We start from the raw sequence: 23,892 nt of genomic DNA, 5'->3' as shown, positions 1-23,892 counted from the left end.
GATGCAGATTGAAACAGAGTACTAAAGATAACGATAAGATTGAATAGTAAATTTCTTTGCCCCTGGCCCAATGAAACTAATGCTTCGTTCAATGTCGAAGTAGTTAAATCGTGAACTTAATTAAATCAATGTTTTATGTATTCAAGTCTTTTTCAACTTTTGAATTGCCATACTCACGTCAGAAGTTGAACAGAATAATTATATACCCAATTCTGTGCAAAAATCAAACTATAATATTCCCTTCCTTTCTTCCCAGAAATCCGGGACATTTAAGCGTCCCGAGAATATTCTCAGGACACCGGGACGTAGATCTCGATTCCATGAGGGTCCCGGATTTTCCGGGACGAATGGTAATCCTAGTATAGTTCTGAAATTGTAGTAATTTCTGTATACTCATGTACGGTACCGAATCTGTGATATGAAGTCCATTCAATTCACACATGTCTTTTTTTGATCTTGCAATTTTCGCAAACAGCACTCTATATAAAGTATTCGGAAACAATACCAAAAAAGATTTGGGAAATCAATCCCCACACAAAAAACATGAAAAATATATGATCCAGTCTGGATGCAAAAATGCCTTCTTTCGGAATTGTAGACCTCCGAAAATTGGTCGGAACAACACAGCACTGGTAATAACTCGGAAAGAAAATATCAAATAAAGATCGGATACAAGAACATAGTAATTATTTTGTGTCCAGATTCCATAATGTATGAGTGGGTATGAAATATATGCCAATTTTTCAGTTTCTTATCAGTCACTTTTCGTTTTGAGAAAACCTCATAAACAATTTTCTGATGCTTCGAGGCTGTGACCGTATCGCCGCCCCTGTTCCACATTCACTGGAAAATTAAGTATAGTTCAGCATATACTCACCTGAAATGATCGAACTAATGAAGGAAATAAGGGTGACTATACACTAAATTTTGAAAACGGTGTAGCATATATCTATTAAAAATTCTAGAGTCTTTCTATTTCAACTATGCCCTCTTCTAGTGCTGCTGTCGATATGTGATTTCCCGTACCTTCCTCGAAAGAGGAGGGACAGTTTGCTGTGACCGAGATCTTTCAGTTGTTGGATGCAGAAGCATCGCCACAATGAATTATTTCACGGACTTCGCTCTGCACTGTTCTGTTAACCATTCTAAGTAGCCTACGATCTTCACTCGACAAGACAGCTGAGGTCATTCACTTCTTTTCCCTAAGCAAAGGGAGGGTTCCATCCGCCAAACGGTAGCGAGGGTGGAGCCGAAATATATTTGACTTATTTTTCGAGGGTATAGGTGGAATACACAGGCTCTGGCAACGCGTTATTGCATGTTGGCCTATATAGAATGTTTTCGGGCAGGGATTCATTCCCTAAAGTTTATTGGTGTGTCGTTTCTGAACACCATGTATACATATTCATGAAGACGCAATGACTTTTCATAACTAAATATACTTTGAAATATGTATTTACAGTCAATTTTACGAGCAAGTTTACGATAGACCTTATGTTTCCAAATATTGCTAGAGATAGATGGAGAAATAAAGGAACTTGGACGATGGTTTATAACCAAGGATTTGAAGTCACTATCAATGGAAGGATATTTTTCGCTTTTTCCTTTTATAAACAAGTGAGTAACATATATAATGATTGTTATTATTAATAATAATGTAAATTTTACCATTTTAAAGTATTTCTTAGTCAGTTTTTATATTCTTAAATACTCCAAAGCAAAATGTTATATTACCAGATTACAATGCAAATTTGGTAAAATTGATCTGAAAAGTTACATATACAGGGTGGCCCAAAAGTAGGTATACAGCGGCACCTAAATTTTAATTTTAATAACTTTCCATCATGTGAGTGTTTGATATGTCCTCCAATATTGCAACATTCTTCAAATGTACTGAGAAGACTACGATACATTACGACACAAACTTGTTGTAATTACGTTCTTGATGTAGAAAACTCCAGGGATGCTAGCCGTGTTGATTTTTTTGCTCTGTTGATAAATGTCAGTGCAATTGTCTTTTTTATTTTCGTTTGTCACTGCAGTATTAGGGGGTCCAGTTTTTGGTGCATTAACCACTAAGCCTGTGTCTTCAAATTTGTCCCTGATACGATAAATTGTTAAACATGTTATTAAATTTGTTTCTCCATAATGTGCGAATATGCTGAGCATTGTCACTTTTCCAATGGGTTTTGAGAATCACTTTCTTTCGTCTTCATTCATGTTACCAGCCATCATTCAAGAAATTAAGATATCTGAAAAAGAGAAAGATAAAAAACGTTACGAACAACAAATTACGGCAGTACAACTGTATAGGTACTTACTTTTGGGCCACTCTGTACAACTATGTTGAACTTCTATCTTTTGTAGTATATTTTTATTGGTTGTACAAAAACTATGCTCTTAGAAATTTTTCTTAGCTTAATATTACTTTTTAAATTAGCCTCTAAACAGTCTTGATTCTTTGTTTTGGTGAAGTTTAATGTTCTATTTAAGCACCAAGGCTACATGAAACATGGATCTACAATTAAGGATGAGATCTGAACCATCACAATGCCCTTCTACGAGAAATCGAATCCAGAATCACATGCATCAAAGGTGCAGGCTCCATCCACTAGATGGAACATCACATCAAATGTATTGAACACCCTTCACCTCAATCTTTATATTGAACACAAGATTGCAGTATTGCTTTTGTGAGATAAAGTAACGGTAACAAGTTACAACTTTAAAAGAAACTTACCTAAGGCGTATCTCTTGCGTTATTAGGCGTATTTCTTGCAATATCCTTGTGATGCTTTGTACAGTAACAAAAAAATGAACACAGGCTCATTCTTACTTATTAAGGTAACTGATTCTTTGCTTTGTAGCTTAACTCACAAATAAAATTACGTTCTATCGAAATTTATCTTCACGATAACAACTTTGTGGTAAGTCTGCTTTTAGGAAGATCCATTCAAATACGTTAAGGCAATGATAATTTTACTATGATAACATTCATAATGAAATTAAATTTCTAGTTTTCCGTCCCACTTTTATGTCTTTTTGGCTAAAAAAAATAAAAAAATGGATGATTAATGAAAGTGAATAGTAATAGCATAATTGGTGGCATGAGAATGTGGAGGAAACGGGAGAACCCTGAGACAAACTTGCCTGGCCAGGGATCAAATTAAGGACATACAGCACTAAAGGGAAGCACTCTAGTACTGAACCACTATGTCCCTGATAACATTGTTAGTACAGGGTGTATCAAAAAGGACTTCACAACTTTGAAAACTTGTATTCATTTATTCATTTATCTTACAAACATGATTTTGGTGTCACTTTATAGCAAAATACATTAAGTTTTGGTTCATGTAGTACGCTAGTTCAGAAACAAGCCACTGCAAGCGCTAGCGGCAGTTGTAGCAGAGATGACTGCCTCTACTGCTCCCGAGAGTATTTTCACCGATCCCAAGAGGTTCATCCAAGGAGAGTCATCTATTGGACGATTCAATAGTGACGTTACAGTACCGTACCACAAGTTTCTGTTTCCGGTATTGATCTTGAAACTTTGTACTCCTTTCAGTTTATGATTGAATTAAACTTTTGGTATTAGTGAATATGAATAACACTTCTCAGTTTAAATGCCCATCAATCTTATGAATGCTAAAAACGTTAGTGATTTTCAAAGAATATTAAAAGCTGGGATAAACAATTTTAAATTCAAGTAATAGTTATATGTTATTGTGCAGCACATAAGAAGAGGTAGTTTTAAATTAGAAATAGCACATAATGTAAGGGTGACTATCATATAAGCCATTGCATGAGAATACTGCACACTATGTCTCTGTCATGCGTAGATTAAGAATCCGGCTGCTGTTTGGTAAAATGACTGAAAATCCACATTTCTTCTTAATCTGCAAATGCACTTAGAAGTTCTATTTAATTGAGTTCCTCCCACAAAGTACCTATAGATATACAATATGTATGCAAAAGTGCAACGAGAATATCTGAAAGAGAAGATCCATTACTTTCTGTTCAATTTTACGACAGTGGTGTCATTTAGGGGGTCAGGAGGGGGCAATTGCCCCCTCAAGAGTTTGAGGAATACATATATTTTAATAAATTGTGTACTAATATTCTAGTACAAAGCGTGAAATTCTTATGTAAGTGGTGCTCTTGCCCCCTCAAGCAAAGTGTGAAATGACGCCCCTGTTTTACGAGGGTATTTATTTTTTGTTCCACTGGAAAGTGTGAAAGCCGGAGTGAGAAGAGGCAGAAGAGAAACTGTGGTGAACGGAGTCGAACACACAGGGGCGATCATTATTCGCTAACATTGTGTAGATAAAAATAACATAATTACACTACACAACAGAAGTACAAACGTGCTGCACAAGTAGTACGGAAATCTGAACACGTTTGTCATGCTCCTGCATTTTCCGATTTCCCCTTCGTGCTCACTTCACTTGTGTACTTTTCTATGATCAATGTTTCCCCTTTCAATAAAAACAAACTACTTTATTCACACTATCGATTTTTGTTACTACCAAGGGCGACCATCAGGGGGGAGCAAAGTGGGGTGCTCGCCCCCCTAAGGAAATTGCACTTGGGAATATCGAAAACCCCAATGGAATTTTTACATTAGTTACAGCAAAACTTGAAACTATATTTGAAACGTTGCTTATACGTGCCCCCCTTGGAAACCACAACATGGGCGTCCTTGGTTACTAGTGTTGAAAGAATGAATTTAACATCCTTTTCATAACCGATGCTATATAAGACGTGGATCTACAGGTTAACGTTTGATCAAACCATGTGAGCTTCCACCGTAAATCGAACTCGACTCTCCCCCCAAAACACAAAGTGATAGTGTAAAAGTGTAATAATTGAGAGCTCGATGTTACTAGTCTCACGGCCATTGTCACATATCGTTGTTGCATGCTTCGCCTCAGTGGCGTATTTACGATATTGTTTCGGGGACGACTTTCCTAACTTTCGGGGGGAGGCTTTGCCTGAAAATGTAAAAATTCTTGAAGATATTTCATATACTTTACTATAGTAACTAAAATTTCGGGGGGGGCTTAAGCCCGGAAGATCCCTAAATACCCCTCTGCTTCGCCTATATATCTACAGTTGCGTGGTAATGAGGCAAACTTTTTATTGGTAATAAAATAATACTGTACTTCACTTACATGTTCAGTGTATACATAAACAAAGTTCTAAATTACTACACAAAGCTCTCCCATGGCTATGATGGCTATGTAGATAGCTTTCCCCCCTTTATGCGAGAGGCTCTGGTTTGATTCCCGGCAGGACCTTATGTGATTCGGGTCCCACGTCATGTCTCATATAGCTGCACTGCTGAAGGAGAGGCTAAACTCAAATCTAAATTACGACATCTTTTCTGTAAATTTCTAAGTATTGGCGCCAGGATATAATCTGCACCAAATGCAACACACACAGGTTTGTAGCCAGCCCCAAAATGTAGGGGGACAGTAAAAGTTAGGGAGGCTCAATCCTACCAGATTATAGGCCTAGTTCATTTGCAAGCCTACCGTGAAAATTTTAGGATGGCACTAAAAATTTAGGAGGGATTCGGCCCTTATGGATACGAGCCTGAACAACACTTTAAGGTCAGAGCTCTTAACCTTCCGCTTAACTCTCCTACTCTGTTACTCATGTGTCTAAGCTTCCTTAGTTCCCCTACAGTTCCCAGTGGGTTATGAAACAAATCTTTTCTTTCAATCTCTCGTACCGAAGCGAAAATCTGCTGATACTATAGGCCTATTTAAAGTATAACAACACGAGTTTAAAAAAAGACGCTCTACAGTTGGCCTGTGCCTTCGAAATATAGAAGTATTTTGTAACAGATGCCATTGCCGTTCCTTTGCTGATTAGGCATGTTTGGTGTAATTGAGTCGTGAAGTGCGTAAACTATGTACAGTCCGCAGCAAAAAAACCTGCAACATGAGCATGTAAGTTTATTGAGAAACTACGCCTAACAGTGCAAGGAATCAACATGACGTTTAAATGGCACGAATCACGCCAGGAGAAAACTTGTCGTCCTCCGCTGCACATTTATTTTAGAACAAAAGACCGCCGTTTCACAATAAACTTAGATGCTTATGTTGCAGGTTTTTGCTGCGGACTGTACCAAACCGTTACTACAAGCTGGTATTGCGTCTATTTCGCACCAGGGCGGAGCGAAGCAGAAGGAGCACGCGGGCGGTTATATAAAGTTCAAGTGGTAGCTTCGTTTGCTTAGATAAAGTTTAAAACAGTGGTTCCCAACCTTGTTTATCTAGCACCCTATTTTTAAAGCCTAATAGTTCACGCCCACCTCCCTTCCGCTCGAAACGCCATATGTGCTTTTTGTCTGACCTACCTGCGATTTCAGATTCAGCATTGAAATCTCAGTTATTATTATTATTAAGGAAAGCAACCATATTTTCATCTTTAGTTCCTTTGAGACAATAGACCTATGGTTAGCATACGCATCTTTGGTTAGAGTCTTGGATTCACATTAAGTAGCAAGACCAGATCTCCATATAATGTTAGTGATGAACGGGAGCTAAACTTAAATGCAATGCAATGCAATTTGCATTACCTTCTCCAGTTGGTATTCTGCGGAGCTATAAATTACAATATAGCACAAGTTGGTAGGCGTTTCTCGCGCAATTGTTCCGAATATGGTTTATCTATAAGCATGGAACAATATTATTTGTCGCAAAATACTTCTTAACCAGATCTAGGGTCTACTGTCGCGTGCACATAGAGACGAACTGTAAAGTTAATCCGGAAAACGTTTGAAAGACATATTTTGTATCTCCATGATAAACGCAGCAAGGCCAAGACTTCTCAATTAGCATCGTCAAATGACCGGAACACAAATTTTGTATATAAATTTGAAAACAAAACAAGGTGTCACAGTACAAAGCTCACGATCTTTGTAAAATCATAGTGTATTAATTGAAATGAAATGAAATGAAATATTTGAGTTTTACGTCCCACGGTTATGCCGGTTAGGCTAAAGGAGACGGTGATGATGAGAGATGAATGAAATGGTGGAATGAAGAATGTGGGAGGAAACGGGAGAACCCCGAGAAAACCCACGCACACAGTGTATTAATTGTGTGCACCCTATTAGTAACATTAGTAAATCAGAAGTAACATATGATTTAACAAAATATTAAAATTTGTAGACAGTAAAAAGGAATGTGGACTGCTTTTATTTAAAAATTCCTACTTGTTCAAAGATTATTTGAGTGTAATATATTTGTATCGCGTAGAAAGTGAACGTAAATGAATAACTACATATAATACAGGTACAACGTATCTAACAATTAAAGACATGTATAATTCCATCTCTCTGTCTCTTTCACTCACACCAACACATACGAAAACACAGAGGGAAAGGAATCCAAGCTTATTAGCAAGTTGAACTTGGATCTTCGTGACGTCATCGAATTTGGCCAATAAGATTTCTACTTGAGCCATGTATTGGACGAAACTCTTGGGATCGGCGAAAATGCGTCCCGAACGTGTTAGCTGAGTTTTGGTTTGAAGAATCAAAGTCTGCGACAACTGTGCAACGTAATTTACGTGCAAAGCATGGTAAAGATCCTGCCAGTAGGCCTACTATTTACCAGTGGCACAAGTGTTTTATTAAAATTGGATATTCGGTAAGACACAACAAATCTTCAGGTCGACCCCGTACGTCTGAAGACGTTGTAGAGCAAGTGAGGCAAAGCTTTGGGAACAATTGTACAAAATCAACGAGGCGTGCTTCTCTATAGCTGGGTATCTCACATTTGACAGTTTGGCGTGTGTTGAGAAAACGATTACATCTCAAACCATACAAACTACAAAAAAACACTGATAGAATTGCTCATAAGTAATTTTGCGTGGAAATGCTACTTTGGTTGGATGAAGATTTCATTGAAAAGATTATTTTTAGTGATGAGATGACTTTTCACTTGAATGGTAGAGTTAATAAACATAATTATAGGATTTGGGGCAGTGAAAATCCACGAAAATCCTTGGAAATGCACATGACAGCCCAAACCAAAACACGCTCAGGACCAGTTAAGGCAGCCATCTTTGCTCAACTGCCGCTAGCGCTTGCAGTGGCTTGTTTCTGAACTAGCGTACTACGTGAGCCAAAACTTGATGTATTTTGCTATAAAGTGACACCAAAATCATGTTTGTAAGATAAATGAATAAGTCAATATAAGTTTTCAATGTTGTGGAAGTCCTTTTTGATGCACCCTGTATTGTGTGTTGGTAAATCGTTATTAATCTTGATGATATATCAGTTTGTCACTATTACTCGAAAATAGGGAAGAACGACCGCTTTGGGAAAATTGTGTCTTATCCAGAAACTTCCTCATGTAATTATCAAATATACACTGAATTAAAAAGTGACTTTTATTTTCACTAAGTATGCTGAAATTCAAGATAAAGAATATTTTGTTCTAAAAAATGTAGTAGATGCTGAGAACATAAATAATTGAACTTTATTAACTTTTAGCAAGGCGATGAAGTTATTACCCAATGTTACAAAACTCTGCATGGATGGTCTCATGACGTAACTGTACGGAACTGGGCTTGTTTCAAAGGCAAAAAAATAATAAAAGAAAACGATAAGATTCACCGCTGTCCGTTTGCTAAATTTATGGTAAGTAAAGCTCAAACAGAATATACTATGTTTCTATCTTAACTTTGGTTTAAAAAAAATCTAGAAAATACACTTAAAGATTAGCATGTTTATACTTTTTTTTTCGTTGAAATCCTGAAATAACCAGTTCATTATTTTAAGCTAAGTACACTAGAAAGAACCTTCAATTAAACTGAATTGTCAGTATGTTATAAACAATTTGGAAGTTAAAAAAATACAATTTAATTTAACTAACATTAAATTTCTACGCAATGCAAATGTATCTTGATAAAACACGAAGGGGTATCAAAAAATTCGTACATGCACCTAGAAGAAATCCACTCCGGAGAACTATGACACCACGATGGTATTATTCCTTCTCTATGTAGTCACCGTGCCTAGCGACACATTTGTGACAGTTATTCTTCACTTTGCGTAAGTCCATTTTGTAACAGTCTGCAGTTTGGCTTTGAAACCACAGTTCACTCTCAAAAATGACATCATCCTTACTATTAAAATGGAGTCTTCTAAATGGACGCTTCATTCCTGGAAAGAAAAAGAAGTCACTTGGTGCTAGGTTCCGTGGGTATGGGGTGTGGCAATATTTGATATCCTGATCCACTGCCTTCATCATGGATACATGGGAGGTGTGAGTTGGTGCATTGTTTGATAACAGCAGCACTTCTTTCGTGATCAATTCACAACTTTCTTCTTCAGCTCCTCTCGTAACTTAGTCAGGAGATAGGAGCAATAGATATTAGTAATAATTTACCCCTGTGCTAGGTAATCTGTCATGGCGACCCATTGACAGTCTCAGAAAACGAAAAGCATCACCTTATCAGACTTCTGCACTCGTGCGTTTTTAGAGCCGGGGGATTAGGGGTGTTGACATTGTTTGCTCATTTACTTTGTTTCTGGGTCATAAAGATAAACCCAACTTTCAGCCGTTGCCACTAGTCTGCCGAAAAAGTATTTTTTTTTTTTTATCCACCTCTCAGCAACGCAATATTTCTCTTGCAGCGTCCTCGTGATTTCTTTTCTGGAAAGATGTGAGCAGTCGTGTTATCCACCGTGCTGACACTTTCTGAAGATGCAACTGGTTGTGAATGATATTCCAGGCAGACCCATACCTCATAGCTATTGCACACATAACACTCTTAATGGTTATCCTCCTGACTTTCATTATGATCTTCTCAACTTTCTCCATCGAAGCTACATCCTCAGTAAAAGATGGTCTTCTAGATCTAGATGCGTCCGTGGTGGTCATGTCTTCAGTTTGGAATTGCCGTTTGCATTTGGATACAATCTCATAGGATGAGCTTTCATCCTCATAGACTTCTTTCATCACTTCGTGGATCTACTTTGCTGATTTCCCTTGAAAATTGAGAAACTTCAGCTCCGTGCCTCAAACTTGTCAATCATCGCACCTTCAGTGATTTACGTGCAAAAAGAAGAAAGAAGGAGTTGTTCTAATGAGTTCAGAATTTGCATAGTTAACATACTACAAGATAAAATGCATGTCCTGAGGGATTCATAGTTCGTCACCTTTCAGGTAATTGCACGAATATTTTGATACTTTCTCGTAGACAGACATTTTTCTATATTTGAAGAAGAAATAAGTAAAATCAGATCATTAAATTTTAATTCATTCCAAAGACAAGAGGAAAATTATTCCACATGTGAATCAATAAATCAGTGGGATAAAAATAAAGATGGCGAATGTACTCAACACCGTTAACCTCTTTTTCTTCATAAAGCAACTATGCTGTTTAATATAGTCTGTCAATCGTAGTCTTTTCACCTCTCCTTCTTTTCTTTCCACTGTAAATTCTGTCATTTCTCCCAGAATTCAATTTATGCTGAAGCACTGTCCTAAATAATTGATTCTTTCCCTCTTTTTTCAATAATTTTCTTCTTTTTTCTATTATTTCTAACACGCCCTTATAGATTTTAAGTTTCATCTACCATACCTTATGTCACGTCTCTTAAAATACAATTTCTTCCCAAACGTAGCCGTTATTTGATTCTTTCCCTCTTTTTTATTATCTCCAATAATTTTCCTCTTTTCTCTACTATTTCTAGCACTTCCTTATACATTTCAAATGTCATCTATCATACCTTCTATCACGTCTCTCGAAATACAATTTCTTCCCAAGCGTACAATTTTTTCCCTCTTTTTTTAATTATCTTCAAATAATTTTCCTCTTTTCTCTACTATTTCTAATGCTGTCCTATTCATTTCAAATTTAATCTACCATTCCTTCTATCACGTCTCTCTAATATAATTTCTTCCCAAACGTAGCCCTTACTTGATCCTTTCCCTCCTTTTTCTTGTCTACAATAATTTTCCTCTTTTCTCTACTATTTCTAACACTTCCTTATTCATTTCAAGTTCCATCTACTATACCTTCTATCAAATCTCTCGAAATAAGTTTTGTTCCAATCGTAGCCCTTATTTTATTTTCTCCCTCTTTTCTACAATAATTTTTCTCTTTTCCCTACTATTTCTAACATTATTTTTAAAAATTTATTTCAAGTTTCATCTAGCATTTCTTCTATCACATCTCTTGGAATTCAATTTCTTTACAAGAGATGTACTAACTAGATTGTATTATTTCTACTAGTATTATCTTTTCTCATTTATTTCTAAAACTTTTCCTAATTATGTCCCGTTTCATTTGCCGTACCGTCCAACACGTCTCTCCAATAATATTCCTCTTTATTTGTACTGTTTCTAACACGTTCTAATTCATGTCGAGTTCCATATACCGTACTTTCTATCACGTTTCTCGAAATACAATTTTTATTTCTTTTTCAACTGTTGCCCTAGATTCTTTTCCTCTGTTTTATTATCTCTAATAATATTTATCTTTATTTATACTATTCCTAACAGTTTCTTATTCGTTTCATTTTTCAATCAGCTAATTTCTAAGCTATTCTAGCAAATTAAAACTTCAACTATAAAAAAGAAGATAAAAAAGTATTATTGCATATTTTGAGACAATAATTAATTTATATTTTTTTGAGCAAAAGATTCAATATATTTCAATCAAAATTTTTGTATGCCTTATATCTGGAGAACTACATACAGTGTAGCCAAACTCAAACTATTACTTAACTCAGTATGATGGGTACTTATTCCATAGAAAATATGAAAACTCGATTTAGGGGATGCTCAAAAATTTTGTAGACACTGATTCAAAAACAAATTATTGGCCAAGATCGCAATCTTGTGATCCATTTTTTAAAAACATTTCTAAAATTCTTGTTTTCTTTTCTTTTTGCTAATTTATACTACATATTCAATAGTGAAATTGAAAATAATTTACTAATGGAATGCTCCTATGTATATAAATGTCTTAGATGGGTTTTCCAGAAATAATTAAACAAGTTATCGCTTTTCATTGCTCCCCCTTTTTATCAGAATTAACTTGCTCCCTTTTATTTATATTCCATACATACAAATTGTAATATGCACGTGTCATCACTCTCAACTGCAAAATTGCCTAAAATAGGTGCACAACATTATTGATATGTCGATGACTACGTTCCCATAAATAGAAAAATCTATATAAATAAAAAAAAGTGACCATGTTTGTGACTTAATAACTCTTAAGTCACCAAACCGATCTCGAACAAATTTTCAACATAAATGACCTGGGATGATTTTTGATGGTTTTTATCATTTCACTTTCACGGTGCAACTTATGGGAAGGGAGGAGTAGATATAAGAAAATGATCGAAAATGGCTAATATTAATGTCGAATCCATAGTTTTCGGGGTCACAGAGATAAACAGTGACGTTTTTCATGCCATTTAAATCCAAATTCACCCTCGCAACTTCACCAGAAAATCCACACGGCGTGAGCTGGGATCGAACCAGGGACCCCAAGCACCGGAGGTAAACACTCTACCACTGAGCCACCGCACCCCCATCAACTTGTGGGAGGAGAGGAGGGAGATACATAAAAATGATCGGAAATGACCGATATTAGTGTCGAATCCATAGTTTTCGGGGTCGCTGAGATGAACAGTGACACTTTCGATGCCATTTAAATCCAAATTCAGGCCCGCAACTTGGGGGAGGAGGAAATACTTAAAAATTATCGAAAATGACCAATATTAGAGAGCGTATCAGTAATAATAAAAACTGACTGATTAAAGGAACATTTATTACTATTTTTTAAAAAAATTAATCCAGCGAAGCGGGTGATTGACGCAATTTTTTTTAATAAATACACTTCAATAAGTTTACTAAAAATTGGAATATTACTATTGAAATTATTCAAACGGGAAAGGAAGAAAGAAAAGTAAGAGAACGAGAGAGAGAAAGAGAGAGATGATAAATAAAGGTATGTGCAATTAAGCATTACTTCTATTTAGTAGAGTTTACTTTACATTTTTACAGTTATTATGATTTCTGGTATCATAATTTATTATCGGTATGCTATAGTAGCTCATCCAGTGCCATTTGACAACTGTAAATGCTTGTACAGTAAAACTTGTCTTCAACGAACCCTTTCTTACTCGGAAACTTGTGTTAAATGGAAATATTTCACGGTCCCATGAATTTACTGGCGAAAATAATGTTAAATTTCCCTATTAAACGGAAACACTATTATGCAGACAACGGAAATCAAAATAATCCTCTTAATGGGAAATTTTAAGTTTCAGACTGCAGCAATTAGAAAGCTTTTAGACATTCTATGAGAGGTTACATATATTTTTTTAGCAAAAGACAGTAATGTGCGAACTCACAGACAATGATCATACATATCTGATATACATCCTTTAATTGAGAATTTATATTTAAAGTCCGAAAGGACAAAAGAAGGTGGAGAACGAAGAGAAATAAGGCATTGAGTAGAAGAGGAATTCCGCTAAAGACTTATCAAAATTTTGTCAAAAGTTTAAAGGAAATACAACATTTGCCTTATGTCGAAATAACACTGATATGTTTGTGTGGTTTCTCAGACTAAAATCTCTGCAGAAAGTTGAAGAGGCAAGCAGCGATGTGTACAGAAAATCCTTGGTTATTGGAAAAATTAAGTTAATGTCTGTACAGTATTTGTTGCTGTTCATTGTAAGTTTTGCGTGTATTAATTCGTAGTAGAGATAAAGACTAAATCGACTAAGATACGTACAACATTTTATTTAATTTCAATATGTCCATTACATGCATGCTTTTTCTTTTACATAGGTATTACCTTCGTTAACCGAAAACCTATCTTGAACGGAAATTTTTGTGAATCCCTTTCACTTTCGCTAAAGACAGTTTTTACTGTATATTAATTTATTTGTATTATGTTAATACATTCTGTTTCCTATTTTAGAATGGAAAGCGAAAATCAGATAAATCTTTGGTGAAAGAAATTAATTCGATTCAATCGTCTTGGAAGGCAGAATTTTACCCTTTCCTCAAAGGAAAAACTCATCAGGAACTATTGAACATGATGGGCGGTGAGAAGTAAGTCAATAACACTCAATAGTACAAACCTTTGGGAAAACTCTGATGCTTTTCCTGAATAAAATTAACATGTTATTTAAAGAATTTTTATTCTAAGAACATTGTTCAGAGTAGTTTAAAAGAAGTAATAAGGAAACAATGGAAACATACTAAGATTCCTGCTTCTGTATGGTATTCGTCACTTTTTTGAATGTTTTATTAGTGTTCTTAGAATTAGAATAAACAGTTGTCTAGTATTTTACCAATGGTTTTAGAATTAGAATAAACATTCAACATGATTTGTCAAATAATTATAATTAAAGAATAATTCGGCTATACGTTGATTTTAATCACAACTCATTGAAATTTTCTAAATTAGTTCAACGTTATTTGATCTTTAGTGTAAAATGTTCAACTAGCGGCTGTGATTATACAAACTATTATATTTCTAAAATCCTGCTTCTAACTTGCTACTTGCCAGCGTTCTTTAACTTTTGATGATCAGGTACTGTTATCTTTGTCAGAGTTTCTAAATCAGAAGTGAGTAAGGCTCTTCGTAAGTCTATATACTTAGACATTAAATACGAACTCTATAAAAGTATATAACAACTTTAGGTGGTATGGTAACATGTTCAAGAGCATTAACAACTATTTCACTTACTTTAAATTTTGATTGTTGAAAATTCTTAGCATTTTCAAGCTTTCGGCTCTTTTCTACAGCCTTGTTCATGGAGGATAAAAATAAGAACATGAAGCACTCAAGAAAATATGAAGAAATGGTCAGTGAGAAACACCTTGTCTATTACTACCGATTACACGTAAATAAAAAGTTCTGGTCACATGTCACATGACGTATAACCAACAAAAATCGACAAGGTACTTTTGCACAACTCTACCCATTCAGTCCATTCCTTTTATTTCCTTGGTTTCTTCTTTTGTTAAAAATGTAATATTATTTTTATCCTCTGTGGACAAGGCTTCAAGAAAATCCGAAACTTAGAAAGTGAAAGGAATTTTCAGAGAACAAAGTTTAAAATAAGTTATACAACGATGTTTAAAAGCACGATTAAATGCGTACTATTGCCAGGTTTTACTATCAAGTAACTTTAAATTAAAAATTCATTAAATGAATAATATTACGATAAATATAATTTGAGTGACTCAGACTAGGAGGCTGACAACCACTTTGACTATGTTCATGAAGAATGTTTTGAATCCAGTTTGGATAAATATAAATTCTTGGAAGTTATGGCTGATACCGGTAAATTTGGGAGTGGTAGCAACATTATCTACAGATTTTACTTTGTTGCTCAAACTCGTTAAAGACCCGAAAGATATTGTTGTCAAGCTGTCCAATGTTTATTTTGGAACAAATATGATGGATACAGATAATTTATGTATTCTTAGATGTGCTTATAAGGAAGAAATAATGTCCGTATTCTTAAACCTAATATATTTCTAAGATCAAAGATGTATGCATATACAACGGAGGTGCCTATAACTCGCTAGAACAAAAATCATTCCATCACTTCAAATTTTGAAATGTCAAATATTCTGTTATTACATAAAGTATGCTTAAATATCAAAATTCCTGTATCCAGTTTTGAAAATTAAATTTGAGTGTATAAAGAACTTTGTAATGTATATTATAAAATTGAAAGTGACTATATTTGTCACTCCTAATCTCTTGAACCAGTCGACCGATCTCGATCAAATTTTCAACATGGATGAGGTTTGGCTCTAGGAATATTTTTATCATTTCACTTTGACGGTAGAGCTTAGGGGAGGGGGAAGAGGGAGTTAGAAAAAATAAATTATACTAAGTAACTCTTGGACCTAACGACCAATCTTGATCAAATTTTTAACATAGATAAGGTTTGTGCCTCTGATGTTTTTTTTTTTTTTTTAATATTATTTCAGTTTGACGAAGTAACATAGGGGAGGAGGAGAAGGGGGAGATATACAAAAAATCAATATAAATAAAAATAAAAGTGACTAGGTTTGTGACTTAATAACTCTTGAACTACACGACCGATCTTAATCAAAATTTTCAACATAGATGAGATTCGAGACTGAGAAGTTTTTTTTATAGTTTCACCTTAACGGTAGAACGTAGGGGAGGGGAAGATATAAATAAAAATAAGTAAAAGACCGATCTCGATCAAATTTTCAACATAGATGAGGTTCGGACCTGACACAATTTTTGCCATTTTACTTGACGATACAACATAGAGGGGAAGGGATATATATATAAATTAAAGTGATTGTCTTTGTGTGGTGACTTCAATATAAATAAAAATAAAAGTGACTAAGTTTTGACTTAATAACTCTTGAACCACCCGACCGATCTCAATCAAATTTTCAACATAGGTGAGGTTCGGACCTGAGATGGTTTTTGTGATATCACTTTGACGATAGAACTTAGGAAAGGGGGAGGGAGTGGAAGATTCCGACCGATCGCGATCAAATTTTTAACATAGATGAGGTTTGAGCCTGGGATGACTTTTGTTATTTTACTTTGACGGTGCTACTTAGGGAGGAGGAGAAGAAACATTTGTGAATGATCGAAAATTACTAATATTAGTGTCAAGTCTGTAGTTTTCGGGGTCGCTGAGATAAACAGTAATACTTCCGATGCTGTTTAAATACAAATTCAGCCTCATAGTTTGGCGGAGGAGGAAGGAAAGATATATATATAAAAATGATCTAGAATGACCAATATTAGTGGCGAATCCATAGTTTTTGGGGTCGCTGAGTTGAACAGGGACACTTCCGATGCTGTTGACGTCCAAATCCAGTCCCCTCGACTAGGGGAAGGGGAGGGGACATATAAAAATGATCGAAATCACCAATATCCGTGTCGAATCCACAGTTTTCAGTGTCGCTGAAATGAACAATGACACTTTCGATGCCTTGTCTCGCAACACGAAGTGAGGAAGGAGGAGAAATATAAAAATCATCCAAATGACTGATATTAGTGCCAAATCCATAGTTTACGGGATTACTATGATAAACAATGACACTTCCGATGCCATTTCAGTCTAAATTAAGCCACACAACATATGAGGGGAGGGGACTGAAATATAAAAATCATCGAAAATAACCGAAGAGCGCTTTAGTATTAGTAAAAAGTGACTGACTATCGAAACATATTATATTTTCTCTTAATTTAACCCAACGAAGTGGGTAATTGATGCTAGTTTATAATAAATCGTATGTAATTATGTATATGTTGTTTGCTCAAATTTATACTTACACCTGTCTATAATGCCATCACATTTCCAGTTAAGGTTCTGTTTACGTGCATTTAGGAAGAGGGCACTTCATACTATATAGTAAGATTAGCAATATTTCCTTGTATTTGTTAGTTAGCCTTGCGTAAATTTCATAAAAGTGATTGTGTCCTGATCTTTACCTAAATGTTACATTACATATTATCTAACACATTTATATATATATTTTTATTATATAACGTTGTATGTTTTTTAATATACAGTGTGCAGTCAAAAGTGTGGTTCGAGCTAAATATTTGAGAACCGTTGCAGATTTTGCAAAAAAAAAAAAAAAAAAAAAATAATTTTACCATTGGATTCCTCTTCGAGTGAGGATGTTGTTTAATATATCGCCATTTAAAATAAACAAGTTGATTTCAGTATGACGGCCACCAAAGTGGCGGACGACAACCTTAACCACATAATAATGTTTCCCCATCCCACCAACATTATAACGCTATCGTTATATACACCTATCTTTTAATCAATCTTCGTATACGGAACAGGCGTTCTTAGAATCAGTGCGCACCGAAACAGAATTCTTGGAATTGGAGCTGCGAAGCTTCTCGCTCACAAATTTCTATGTGTGTGTGTGGCTACTCACCCATTTCTCTCTTCATATGGCCTAATATGAATGAAAAATTCGATTCAGCTTAATTTCCTTCTCCCAACCTTCGGAAGCTGAATTGCAAGGCTAAAAGGCAGGGGTGGACTATGCGTCATAATGTGCATATTTTATATTAATTACGAATTATTAATATTATCACGTGTTTAAATGTGGTTAATGTGCTTTCAATAATCTAATAAGTACACAATCATCTTTTATTAGTGAAGCAGTTACCTAAAAACTAAATGTTGTGTGGGAACTATCTTTCATTCCAATAATGTATTCATGCGCATCCAATGTGCAAGAGAAAAATAGCAATGACTAGGCGCGGAGAGTGGAACATTAACCACACAAAATAATAATAATAATAATAATAATAATAATAATAATAATAATAATAATAATAATAATAATAATAATAATAATAATAATAATAATAATAATAATAATATAATAATAATAAAATAAAATAATAAAAATAAAAAAAATAAATAAATAATATATAAAGTACATTACTCTACATTCCAGTTTTATTCATTTAATAAATTTTCTAAAATGAAAATTCTCAATGCAACTCTTCATTACTAATCCTGCAGCTAAGATATAGCTTAAGGAAAAGTTTTTAATGTTAAAGTGCTTCAAAGTTTTAATTATCTATAAAATCTAAAAAAATAACAATAAAGTAGCTTGTGTCAGCTAGGATGAAACCAGCATGTAAAAAAAAGCAAACATTCCAGCTAATAGTGCATAAAATCTTCATGTCCAATAAACAAAATAAACCGCAAAACCAGCATGAAAACAAAAAAACTTTAACAAACAGTGCTCAAATTTCCTCATTTCTAGTAAATAATGTTTATGCCTACGTCTTCAATAATTCAACTTTCGTTACCGTAAATACGTGCGCGGAAATATCGGTATTCGGTTGTCAGCGCTATACGGGGCCATATTATTACAATCTGAAAAGTATTTTGGTGTTTGTAAAATATGAAGTATCACAATAATTAAAAAGTTTAAAATATACGTATTTAATATATATTTTGTGGGTGTCAATTAATACACAAGTAAATGCTATAAATACATAAAAGTATGCATGCTATATAATAATATTTTGTGTTAAAGAATAAATATTGTGTATGCATTTGTTTCATTATGTTTACAATTTCAGCAGTGCAACAGGTTAGTATTATTTTTCATGGGATGTATAAAGTAAGGATATGTATATTGCACCCAACGTTCCCCAAACTTCTAACCGTGAACTGGGTTCAGCTAAGGTAAAAACAGGAAATAAACACAAACACGGTATATACCAAAAGTCCATGGTTCGAATCTCGAGTTTCACCAGTTTTGTTCTTAGTTGGTTAATGTTTACTTGTGGGTTGGTATCATTTAGTCCAAAAGTATTTTCTTTCATAAATCAATACAAAAACGTTCAGGGATCAAACCCAATACCAGTAAATCTCTTTATACAAACGGTAGCCTACAAAAACCAAACCCTAATCCCCTCATATATGGCTGAGCCGAAACAGGGACCTACGGTAATTGAACCCTAATACCCTCATAATATTGATCTCAATTGACTTCGGATTTACTGCATTTACAGTTTCTCAAGTATTTAGTCCGGTCCATACTTTTGGCCTCATCTTGTATATTTAAAAATATATATATTTATTATTAGAGACCAGATGTTTAGGCACTAAAAAAATAGAAAATAGGCAGGCAAATAGGCACTAAAAATTTAAAAAATAGGCAGTAAAATAGGCACTAAAATGTAGCTCGAAATAATGAAGATAAATACTCAATACCATTAAAAAATAGATTCAAGTCATAAATAATGCTCAAAGAATATAGAAACATACTTCTATATAAAAACGAAGCTTGCTATGCATTCCCTATATACTGGGTGAACCTGGAAGATGTGCACATACTTCGGGAGGTGATTCGTGACATTAAAAGAATACAAAAAGTCCTCTTGCATGTTGTGGAATTCCGCGTCGTATACGAGTGACTGGGGGGGGGGGGGGAAGCAACTTGGAATCGAAAATCGAATCCTGACAATTGGAGCGAGACATAAAAGTGTGTACATACTTTGGGAGGTGATTCGTGACATTCAAGAGGACTTTTTGTCTTCTTTTCATGTCACGAATCACCTCCCAACGTATGTGCACATCTATCTGTTCCAGTCCAATTGTCAATATTCGATTTTTGATTCCAAGTTGGCATCATTATCACTCGCACACGACACGGAATTCGATAAACTACAAGAGAATTTTTTGTCTTCTTTTCATATCATTAATCACCTCGGAAGTATGTGCACATCTTTGAAGTTCACCCTGTGTATATATTGTAACGTACCACGTGCTTGTGTTTACAAACACCTAATATACGTATATATGTATGTCTTATTTATGTTATATAAATTATATATTTTCCCAATGAAGGCTTATTTTGAAGAAAGTGTATAGAATAGGCAACATTAGGCACTAAAGCAATTATTTAGCAGTAAAGGTAGAAATAGGCAAAATAGGCAAAATAAAATTGGCTTAAATCGAAACTATAACCCCTATATAAACTTTGAAACGTTATTTTTGATCATATCTTTAATATTAAAGAATAGGCATTTTGCCTAACATCCGGTCTCTATTTATTATTAATTTAAATTTAATTTTTATAAAATTATTTTTATATCTTGTTAATGTCTTTTAATGTTAAGTGAAAATTTTGAATTGAAGGTTTAAAAAATTTATTTTAACTTCCGAAAATTGCAGTAGATTGATCTTGTTCCTTTGTGAAGAGTTACTTATCAAAATTCCGCTCATTATTACCCTATAAAGGCAATATTTATATTCTGTATATAAGTAATTCTGTATTTTGTTTGTCTGTGCTCAGGAAGTTATTCAACATGAAATAAAACTATGAACTGCCGATTTGGTAAAGGCTAAGGCGTGTATTAAATTATTCGGATCCATATTCAAATTTATTTTACTTATTTATTTATTTATTAAAATTGAAACTTGAACATATACAAGAAATTGGACTATTCCGCGTTGTAACTAACAAATCAACACACTTTTCGGAACTAGCCTAGTAGCGTTTGAAACTCATGCAAAATACACTTTCGTCTAATTTAGATAAGTTTTTCACCATTTCTTATAGGAACAAAATTAGATAAGAGACTCAAGAAAGAAACAGACCAGCAAACGGGGCTCGGGGCTGCCCTCCTAAACTTTTCGAGGCCCCACCAGATTTCAATATAAAATATTATTATTAATACAAAACACAATATGTAGAAGAATTTTTAATGACTTGCCCCCCCCCCCAAACCTCTGAGGCTGGTTGCGGGCCTGGAAAGAAATAGAATATTGCACAAGGGTATCAGGTTTATTTTTTTGGTTATTTTCTATACATATATATTTCACATTTTAGATCTCTATCTGAAGGTGCTTTTAGATCTTAAAAGATTCATGTAATAATAATAATAATAATAATAATAATAATAATAATAATAATAATAATAATAATAATAATAATAATAATAATAATAATAATAATAAACCCTCTCTTAGAATGCGTTAAAAAACTGTGTAAACTTTTCGACGCATTTTGCGTTCCTTGCTAATTTTATGTCTTATTTTCTCACAACTTTGGTCATGTGACTTGATACCCTTGTGCTCTGAACTCCCCAAATAGTTAAACATAAAGCTAATTGTTATGACATAAATACTTCCTAATAACGGGGTAAAACAAAACAGGAACAACAGAACAAACAGACTCTTTAATCTTGAGGAAGGAAAAGAATGGGTTTTGTGCAATTTCCAAAACATCTTGAAATATATTTTTCAAAAGAAAGGTTCAAGGCTTATTTTAAAACTTTTCACATAACGTTGGAAACAGTCTAATAAGTAGGAAAAAATAATATTATACTGGTAAAAAAAACAAAAAAAAAAAAAAAAAAACGTCATCTGGAGTTATCAGATCACTAGTAGAAAGATATATAATTGAATGCGAAAATGGAGCATCGAAACCAAGACTGGAAAAGCATACTTCAAATTATATTGTCTCATCATTCCAAAAATTCAAGGAAAAATCTGAACAATTCTTGGACATGGAAATTTTATACAAGAGTCGAACTTTCCACATGTGTGTACAGTGATTCTTTGCGACCTCAGATATTGGCACCTTTAACGAGCATAGGATGATATTAAATACAGATGAAATTTCGTGCTACAATAAAACAACTAATACATTAGTATAAACAATTTATTATAACTAGATCTCGGAATTTCAGATGCAAAATTTTGGTTTAAAAAGGTGAACATTTCAAATGTAAGTATTAATACAAACAGTACCAAAACTAATTACACCATAAATAAGGACTCAAAATTCGCTACTGTATTAGAAGATCTGCCTAAAACAAGTCCCACAATGCAATGTTATTAAGATTACAAGTACAGAAAACCTTTTCCTGAGTTTAACGTCCCACTATTAGGCTCCGAGTTTAAGGAAGACAATGGTAAAAAATAAATGATATTAAAGGAATGGCAAAAGTGGGAGGAAACAGGAGAATCCCAATACAATTCATTCACACTGTATTTATCTACCACAAAGCTTACCACTTGGCGGAAGCTGAGATCGATCGAGGGACACCACCTGCCACAGGCTACAAAAAAAAAAAAAAAAAAAAAAAAAAACTGTTAAAACAGGTAATATTTAATATGTGAATGAAATTCAGAAGTCCAGAAAAGTAATAGATAACATTTAACAATTCACTTTTTTTTTTCACTGCGGTTGCATCTCCGGTTACTTAGTAAGGTTCGTGGCTATTTGGTTATCACACACGTCTTCGATGTGGGAGACCTGCGTCTGATTCCCAGTGGGAGCTCATGTGTTTTCAATCCTACATAAACTGTAAGTTCAAATCACATGGTGCTGAACAGAACGCTAATTAGCTAATTAATTAACTCATCCGGTCACTAAATAATTTGTATGTACAAAACACTCAACAATAGTGGTTGGCAATAACCACGATTGGTCAGTTTGATGTCTACTCCTTTTACATTATATTCAATAGCTTTCGCCTAACGGGACTGTGCTGAAGCGGAAGTAATTTGATGCTGTTCACGTCCAGTGTTCCTTGTTTAATTACTATAGGAATAAATTGCGGAAAAGGAAGAAGAAGAAGAAAAAGTTTTAAAAAGTGCAAATAGCGATGATAGTGAGAAAAGGTATTGGAAAAGAAGTTGAAAAAGTAAACAAAACATATATAGGAGTGTTTATTTGTTTTCTTTACAAGACAAGCTAATTTGGCCATTTTAATAGCAAAAGGAAAGAATGAAAATAAACGTGCAACACCTAAAATTCTTAGTTCTAATTATAACAGATTATACAATGCTTTTAGGGCCAGTCCTACAATATCCTGATATTCTTTCTGATTACTATCAGTCAGAATTAGATATCAGGAAGTTGTCAGTTACTTTAACCCGTGGTTCGTTCTACAATATACTGTGCCTGATATATATATACTGTCAGATAGTTAACCCGAAGCAAGGTTTTAACGGACCATTTGATTGGTTGGTTTTCTGTTGCTCATACAGAAAACAATTGAAACGTCAAGTGCGTTTTCAGTATGCTTGTTTAAATTATCCTATTGAAAACATGGGAAACAGAAATGAGTACCGGTATTTTTTGTTATGCACGTTATTGTCTAGGGGTACACTATCGTAAAGGCAAACACAAACTTGAGTAATAAACTACATTTTATAATACTACACGTAATAACACAATCTGAGCTTTTAATTATTTCATTTATTTGATATTCCACCTTTAAAAATATGTAAATTAGATTAATAATTTAGATATGTTTTTATATATCATTCAATTTTAATAATTAAACTCTATATTTTATATAGAATATATTTCTTCATCTTCTAACTAC

The 23,892-nt window shown here is 34.2% G+C and overlaps 1 protein-coding gene across 2 annotated transcripts in view; it reads left to right on the top strand.

Annotated features, from left to right (window-relative positions):
- Positions 1 to 3,462: 3,462 nt before the first annotated feature.
- The window catches only part of LOC145662454 (dipeptidyl peptidase 1-like), a 64,448-nt gene continuing 44,018 nt past the window's right edge, over positions 3,463 to 23,892 (top strand). The window contains exons 1-3 of one of the 2 annotated variants that reach the window (XM_081728045.1): positions 3,463 to 3,653; positions 8,510 to 8,656; positions 13,969 to 14,102. In XM_081728045.1, the coding sequence (XP_081584171.1) occupies positions 3,624 to 3,653; positions 8,510 to 8,656; positions 13,969 to 14,102 (311 nt within the window). In that variant the 5' untranslated portion in view covers positions 3,463 to 3,623. Of the gene's footprint in view, positions 3,745 to 8,509; positions 8,657 to 13,968; positions 14,103 to 23,892 lie in introns of both variants that reach the window. The other variant, XM_081728046.1, reaches the window with a different exon arrangement.

Source organism: Thermobia domestica, chromosome 10 (genome assembly GCF_964235325.1).
Source record: "Thermobia domestica chromosome 10, izTheDome1.hap1.1, whole genome shotgun sequence".
Taxonomy (NCBI): domain Eukaryota; kingdom Metazoa; phylum Arthropoda; class Insecta; order Zygentoma; family Lepismatidae; genus Thermobia; species Thermobia domestica.
The sequence above is the reverse complement of the archived record's forward strand: the minus strand, read 5'-3'. Positions and strand labels throughout refer to the sequence as shown.